Genomic DNA, 8109 nt, shown 5'->3' on the forward strand with positions numbered 1-8109 from the left:
ATAATAGTGTCACAATAAAATATAGTTAAAATTAATTAAACTAACTATATATCCTACAACTGTGGACGAGTCTTACACATTAATAGCCTTCACGCCACATTAATTAGTAATTGCACCCAGCAGCTTCTTCTTTCCTGAAGGGTTGTTGGCTTCTAAGAGCCTAATTAATTGGTCCAAGGTCACGAGGCAACAAAATGTGTTGGCCAATTACTACCATCTTTAATTGAGATATCTCCAGTTCTGCCCTGTTGCTGCCATTAATATATCATATATCATCAAGCAAACAGGCAACAGTAGGTACGTACAATGCTGCATTGAAGGTGGAAGGATAGAGATCGATCTGGGGAAATAGTGGAATTGAATGCTGGGGAAGAAGTGCATGCATGAAATTAATTAACCAACAAAGTAGCTAGAATTATATTGCAGTAGATTGTTCTTCAATTAATGCTGCGTCTGGAGGAAGAGGAAGAGGAAGAGGTATTGCACATCGATCAGTCGATTGATATACTATCTAACTAGCAATCGACTGATGTGCTAGTGAGGTAGAGTTGGCTACTTATGGCACTCTAATATAGTTTTGGATCAACTTCCTTTCACTTAATTAGGATCATTATATAATAGTGCTAGTACTAATTATAAGGGTTGATAATTCTTTAGCATCGTCCATTTCAAACTTTCTTAATTATTTCCTTCACACTTTTAATTTTATGGAGATATATTCCTTCGCTATTTTGTTTGATTTGAAGCCTTGAAAAGAAATGTTCTCGTACTTAAGGTTCATCTCAAACTCGCTCTTCATGTAGGTGATGAACTCATTCAAGCTAAGAACCTTTATTTGTTGAACTACAAATGATATCTATCATACATCTATAGTCTTTTGTACCACAAATATATCCTTTCAATTATATTACAAAAATATTGTGGGATCAATCTAACCTCTATCTGATGAAGACTTGGAATATAAGAAAAGTATAGTATTCGAGATTCAACTACGGTGAATTTGCAGGGATTTCTCCTTAAAGGGTTGCAGATCCGAGAATGTTGACTGTTAGACTAGCTAGGTTGCCATCTACGCTTCCTGATTTACCATTGTGGTCGATGAAAAATTTCTGTTTGGCCAAACCGATCACCTTAGGATTAGTCAGGTTTAAGGCTTGGATACCTAATGCCAACTAAAAAAAAGATCGACTACAAGATAGACCAACAATTAATGTCTATAATATTATTAATGTTGGGCACTGCCATTGGACTTATACTACAACCATTACAACTAGGGTTTGTTAGGATATGAGGTTCAATTGAGATTGATTCTTTAGTAATGAAGCAGCCAAGATTCTTTATCCATAAATAAATTCTCAATCACAACATTTGAAGGTCATAATTAATAAACAAATTTAATAGATATTATGGAGACTTATTTCAAACATATAAATAAATAAACTTTGAGTGTATATCAAAGCTATTGGATTGTTTGTTGTTACTAACATTCAAAATTTACATTATACTATCACTAATTGTTTGGTTTAGTAGAGTTGAATCCATCTAGCTTCCAACCAAAACTTGGGGTTCGAATCTCTTTGGCTTAGTTAGGCTTACTAAAAGCCTTCCAACCAAAATTGTTATTACCTCTCTTTTATCAAACTTCTCTAATTTCTCCTTGTATCAATCTTACCACTTCAAGTATCTACAAAGAAAAATGGGCTTTAGATGTTTAAACATACAATCTTCTAAAAAAAAGTTCATACACAATTTGACTTTTAATGAACACATTTTGCAATGAATAAGTTCTAATTTAATACTTTTCAAACCCCTAAGTATTTGATGAAAATTAATGCTCATATGTTTAAGTAAATGTTAAGGGGCTAATTGATTTTATTTGAGATTAAATTATAGAGTTTGTGATTAGAAGTTTTTCTTAAAATATGATGATTAAGAAACTCTAAATTAATATATATGCCAAAACATCTATTTCCTTACACAATTATCAATTGAAGTACTTACCTCAGGATAATGTTGAAAGACCAATGAATAGCTATCTAATGCTATATAAACCTTAGAGAGCACTCCATGAAGTTGGTCCACTTGATCTCCTAGCAAATCCACCTGATTCACGCATCAAAACAAATTAAAGGACCTCTTTATAAGAGCTAACATTGAACAAAAAGAAAAAAAATGATAAATCTTATAGTTATTTATAAGGAGTCATGAAGTAATTTTTAAATATTATATAATATGTTTTCACACTTAATTAAAATTTAGTTAAAAAATTGCTCAATTAATGCAAAATAATGCTTGTAACCATCCACCAAACACAAAAAGTAGCTAAAACATAGTTGAGTGTTAAAATATTTTATATAATTTTTAAAAATCATATCATATATCTTAATTAAATAAAAAAAGATTCATTACCTTTTCTTCTTTTATTTTGACACTCAATCAAGTTTTAGCCAAAATTTAGTTGAGTGAAGGGAGCTTTGGACAGGAAAAAACTACAAAAAAAAAAAAATAGGAGCCTTTTTAGAGCATTTTCCCTAAATATTATACCACAATATTAATTAAGTACATACAATTGGTGCCTATTTGTTAGGAAAGCAATGTTTGATTTAGTTTCGGTTAGCTTCGATATGAATATGTATAGGGTTACCAAGGTTTGTAGATATACCTCTACCATTTTTGTTATACCAAGGTTGAGGTTACAAAACCCTATCCAAATTTTTATCAGTTTGAGATGATACTGATCTAAAATATTTAAGATGAAGTTAATAGTAACTCATTTATCTAAGTTTATACAAATTTGTTATTAGTTTATTTGAAGCTTCTTTATTTAAAGCTTGATATCTTCATTATGACTCAAAGCTTAACTCACAATATAGAATTATTCCTAATCTATTGAATGTGAAGCTCAATAGTGGCTCTACTATGTAACTAGACAACCTTTTTAATTAGGTTTAATTTGTTTATTAATACAGTTCATTTAGATGAGAGAAATGACAATTAACTTGTTGATGATCCAATAACAAATACAAAATGCACATCTAAATAAGCATTAACACACTTATCAATTCACATAAACCTTCATACATACATAATTTTCATATGAAATTAGATTTGCTAGAGTATCTCAAAATGAGCTAGTACCAAATTAATGCCAAACTCCTCAATGATAATTCAAAAGTAAAATAATGAAGTAATCTTTGCATGATTGAATAGCAACACATAAACAAATAAACAAGAAAATCGAAATTGTTCTGACCTCTTCTTCAGCAATTTGAAGATTCAAACATCTTCTAGTGAAAGCCTTGCGATAGAGTAATTCATTCTTCTTGATCTGATTTACATGCTCAGATATGGGATTTAGTTGTTGTTTAAGATCATCCAATCTGCATACATTTAATTTTAACAGAATTTTTATCGACTTTCCACTTCAAAATGGATTAATGTTCTATAGACCTACCATATATTAACATTTTCACTTAATTTATAGATGAGAAAAAAAATATGTTGGTAATTATAAAAGAACTAAATTAAATGCTCAATCATGAAGAGGTACCTGGTAATGTTTGTGCATATCTTTTCACGTGTTTGGAGACCAAAATTAGCAACCATCTCTGATAAGCTTTCTATAGGGTTTAGCATGCAGTCTAAGTCATTTTGTTCAACACTCTCTTTAATTTTCATGTCATCCTGATCTTCCTCTAGTTTTGCACTGTTTTCATATGACTCGGGAGATTTATCCTTTTGCTTCTGAGAGACTAAATCGGTTTCTATTTCTAATTCATGGGATTTCAAAATAAATTTAGATTGGATTTCTCCTAGAAATCTTCCAATCATGAGATTAGTCATATCTCTCTCCATATTCCAAGACCAACATTGTTCTTCTGTGGTCATTCTGAATTGAGATATCGAGCTTGCAATCGTCTCGAATGATGATCGAACTTCTTCCTTAACGGCGTCAATGGTAGTGATCATCTCATCGCAGTCCAGCATTAGTTGTGCAATGTCATGAAGCTCATGCAGTGGCTTGTTGTGTTTATTCTGATCAGTATTATCATGCATCTGCGTTGACAAAATTTGCTTGCCAAACTCCAACTTGCTCCTAATTTTCAGCAATTGTTTGTCCACATAACATTCTAATTCATCGAAGACGACGACAAGACGATCGTCGTCATTCCCGATCACTGATCTTTCAAGGCCAAGTGTGTTATGGAGTGATCTCACTTCTTCTCCCTTTAGATCCAAAGCCAATCGAAGCTTCATCTCACTCTCCTTCCTCCTTGCAAGTTCTATGTCCTTGTCATCTATGGCAAGCTTGGTCTCTTCGAGCCTATAATGGATGCGATTCCTCGTCTCCAATAGATCAGATAATAATAGCTTCTCACTGTTGTCGACGACTACAGCTTCGTCTTTGTTCATCTCATCTTGAACATACTTCAAGCACCATTCGAGTTGCATAATGGCCAATTCACAAAATCGTGATTTATGGATCAACCTTGCGATATCTCCTTCCTTTGTACAACTCCTCTTATAAGCGTCCTCCATGGCCGAGTTTACTATCCCCATCATGATCGAGTCTGCCACCATTCCTGATAGCCTCAGCCGACCATCAAGGCCATTGAAGAATGCATTCATGCTTGAAAACTTTTGAAAACTATAAACAGATTAATTAATTGACAAGCTTTATTTATTAGGTGAATATATATAATTATCAAAGTAATTAAATTGTTTTGGTGATAAAGAGGAGGAAGCGGATGGATCAAGAAACATGCATGGGAATTGTTAAAGAGAGAGATTGCCCATTAATTAGTATCTATTTATATGTGTGATTGCCCATAAATTAAGGAATTGTTAAGATGATCATAAACAAGCTTTATTTATTAGGTGAATATATATAATTATCAAAGTAATTAAATTGTTTTGGTGATAAAGAGGAGGAAGCGGATGGATCAAGAAACATGCATGGGAATTGTTAAAGAGAGAGATTGCCCATTAATTAGTATCTATTTATATGTGTGATTGCCCATAAATTAAGGAATTGTTAAGATGATCATAAAGTTGCTAATTAAGTTGATTAATCCCTAATCAATGGCTTAATACGATGGGGCCATAATACAGGCAAGGCATTGAATCCATGTTTTCATATCCCAACGACCCAAACCAATGGGCTGCTCGTTTCTGCATGCATGCATGGAGACTTAATGACTACGTACAGTGTGTGGACGTACGTACGCCATCTCAATATAATTAATTTACTGCATGCCTGCCCTGCCTTCCCCCCTATATATCTAATTAATTACTGCACGCCTTTAGCTTAATTAATTCTAATTACTCTGCTGCTGTTTAATTAACTCCCACCTTTCTCGCCAAGGACTGTACGACTGCTGCATGAGCTTCTTAAATTACCAGCTACACGTACGTTAGCGTTGTGCATGGCCATGAATGCCCACCCACAACGACGACCTAGCACTTCATAAATTTTGTCTTAATTAATTTCCAACTTACCTGTCACCTCCCACCGTACGTACGTACGTATCTATGTGTATATATATATATATATGTGTTATAGGTTTAGCCAACCGTAAATATATATGTATCTGCGTTCAGGTAGAGAGGCTTTAATAACTGGAGGCATTTAAGTCACTATACATTATCGACTTTGAATGCTCGGCCTGTACTGCTCTTAATGGGGTTGGATGAAGCCTATTTAAGATCACCTTCCTCTCTCATACTTGCATGTATATATAGTAAGGACCCACCCCATATTATACCACAGGCCCTTAATTAATTAGCTAGCTTCCTCTCCATCTTCCTTCCTTCCTTCGTAGAGATAGATCTATAGTGAACTCGATCAGGGCATGGATGAGCTAGACCTTTCGCTGGCTCTGTTAAGCAGTGAGTCTGATATGGTTTCGAGGAAGAAGAGGAAGCAAATAGCAGTTCAGGAGGCCATGGTTCACCCTGCTGCTGTCGACCAGTTCCGCCTCAATGATCCTCTGCCGCTTGATTGGGAACAATGCTTAGACCTACAAGTAATTAATCATCTATATATATCTATATATATATTTGTGCTTAATTAATTAATTTCCATTAATTGTTTTGCCATGCATATTAATTTTGCAGTCTGGAAGAATGTATTACTTGAACAGGCAGAACCTGAAGAGGAGCTGGAGCAGGCCCAAGGAGCAAAAGCTTGAGCTAGACCTCAACGTGACAGAGAAGGTATCCTCAGTCGTAGTGTCGTCGCCACAAGAAGATGATTCATCTGCAGGGAATTACAACATGGTTGCGGTTGTGTGCGTACACTGCCACCTTCTGGTCATGATCTGCAGCTCTTCTCCTTGCTGTCCCAATTGCAAGCGCATGAACAATTCCCTGAGCATTGCGAGCCAAAGCAGTCATCGTCTCGCTGCTCCTGCCAAGACCTTGAAAACCCTAAGCCTTCTCCATTAGGGCATGCAGATCTAGCTAGATCGAGACTAGCTAGAGATACGTGTGGATCGATGATGATCAATTAGGAATCTAATTTGTTTTTGAATGAGAGCATGCCTGCGTGTGTGCGTGATTAATGAACTACTGTTATGTAGCAATATCATTGTTCATTTAACTTTTTTATTTACTTTTTGGAAAACAGGATAAAACTAGGATATATCGATGCAGGTGTTAGAAATTAAAACCAAATAGAGAAGAAAAAGAAGAAGAAGAAGAGTTCATAAAGAATATTCCAGATGACTTCAAATGTTGCATTAGCAATAGTTATATATATGTATTCTAGCTATCTTGGCAGTACTAGAAAAAGAAACTCCATGTTGCTTTTTGGAGTAACATGAAATTAGGTCTATCCCAAGAAATATAGATAGTAAATCTACTAGTGGTGATCTATCTACAGATAACCAATTCAGTTTGCATCATTATATATCTATATCTATATCTATATATATATAAAGGTATTGAAGTTTTTTTTTTAACACCTTCACAATATTTTAGAGTAGATGTAGAGACATAAATGGGGTAGGCACAATTGAATGTGAATGTAATATCAGATTGCTTTATGGTGACCTATTGCAGTGCTCTAAACTATGTGTGAGGTAGAGATGACTATAGAAGGTACCAAAAAGCTACGTACTTACTGCAATTCGATCGTACGTGCATGTGTAGACATTAAGAATATATGTGCTCCATTCATTTCATCTTGTTGAAACAGCTGGCCTCAAGATATATATATATATATATATACATACAAAGAGATCGAGTACGTACGTACCTCCTTAATTTATTAGATGAGGAATAAATTCACTGCTAAGGAAAAACTGAGCATTGTTTGGATTTAGAATGGAAAATTCTTGACTGAGATCAGATCGATATGATAGTACTGGAACCTAAATATGATCGAGTTACATATTTTGTACCATTCCCGATCGATAATTAGAATATATATCATCGATCCTCATTTAAATGATTTATGCATGTATATCGTGAAGTTGGTGGCACGTACATCGATCTATTTCTATAGAAAATTAAGAGATGAATATGATATATCTTAGAATCAGAAAATCCTTATGTAGCCAAGCAATGAATTAAACCATGGTAACGATACTTTTTTTTAAAGGCTTATTTGGATTTCTTGAGTTAATAGAAATGTATCAAAAATTGTGAATTACCGAAACCTATTGATTAATTCCATAAAAATATATAGATTTCTTAAGATGAGACATCAATTTCTAATTTTTGGTAGAGTTAATTACCAATTGGAGAAACAAATAGAGACATCCACTAAATAATTTTGTAGAGTGTTGGGACCGTTGACCTCATAGAGGAGGTGAATAGTTATTCACTTCGTTTAGCTTTCTTTGATCGTGTACTCGTCTATATATAACATGTTGATGTACAGTGGAAAATATAAAATGAATATAGAAGTAAAACACAAACATAACAAAATAATTTTTATGTGGTTCAAAATTTATAATCTAGCATTCTAGCAATAGTACCACTATACTTTTGAATACATTTCAAAAGCAAAGAAACTTCTTATAAATATCTTCTTTTACAATAAACACAAATACAAATATATAATAAAGAATAAGAACAACATAAATAAATTATTTATACAAGATA

The 8109-nt window shown here is 33.7% G+C and overlaps 2 protein-coding genes across 2 annotated transcripts; one reads left to right on the forward strand and one right to left on the reverse strand.

Annotated features, from left to right (window-relative positions):
• Nucleotides 1-179: 179 nt before the first annotated feature.
• LOC141820258 (uncharacterized) lies at nt 180-4629 on the reverse strand. The gene is made up of 4 exons (XM_074707547.1): nt 3551-4629; nt 3254-3380; nt 2002-2103; nt 180-251 (listed from the first exon to the last, which is right to left on the reverse strand). The coding sequence occupies exons 1-4, from the start codon at nt 4627-4629 to the stop codon at nt 180-182; spliced, it is 1380 nt and encodes a 459-aa protein (XP_074563648.1).
• A 1223-nt stretch (nt 4630-5852) lies between these two features.
• Nucleotides 5853-6447, forward strand: LOC141820256 (uncharacterized). The gene is made up of 2 exons (XM_074707545.1): nt 5853-6026; nt 6118-6447. The coding sequence occupies exons 1-2, from the start codon at nt 5853-5855 to the stop codon at nt 6445-6447; spliced, it is 504 nt and encodes a 167-aa protein (XP_074563646.1).
• The last annotated feature ends 1662 nt before the right edge of the window (nt 6448-8109 follow it).

This window comes from Curcuma longa, unplaced genomic scaffold (assembly GCF_044706935.1).
Source record: "Curcuma longa cultivar G26 ecotype Majalengka, Jawa Barat unplaced genomic scaffold, ITB_CL_G26_1.1 utg31682_np1212_342060_RagTag, whole genome shotgun sequence".
NCBI lineage: Eukaryota > Viridiplantae > Streptophyta > Magnoliopsida > Zingiberales > Zingiberaceae > Curcuma > Curcuma longa.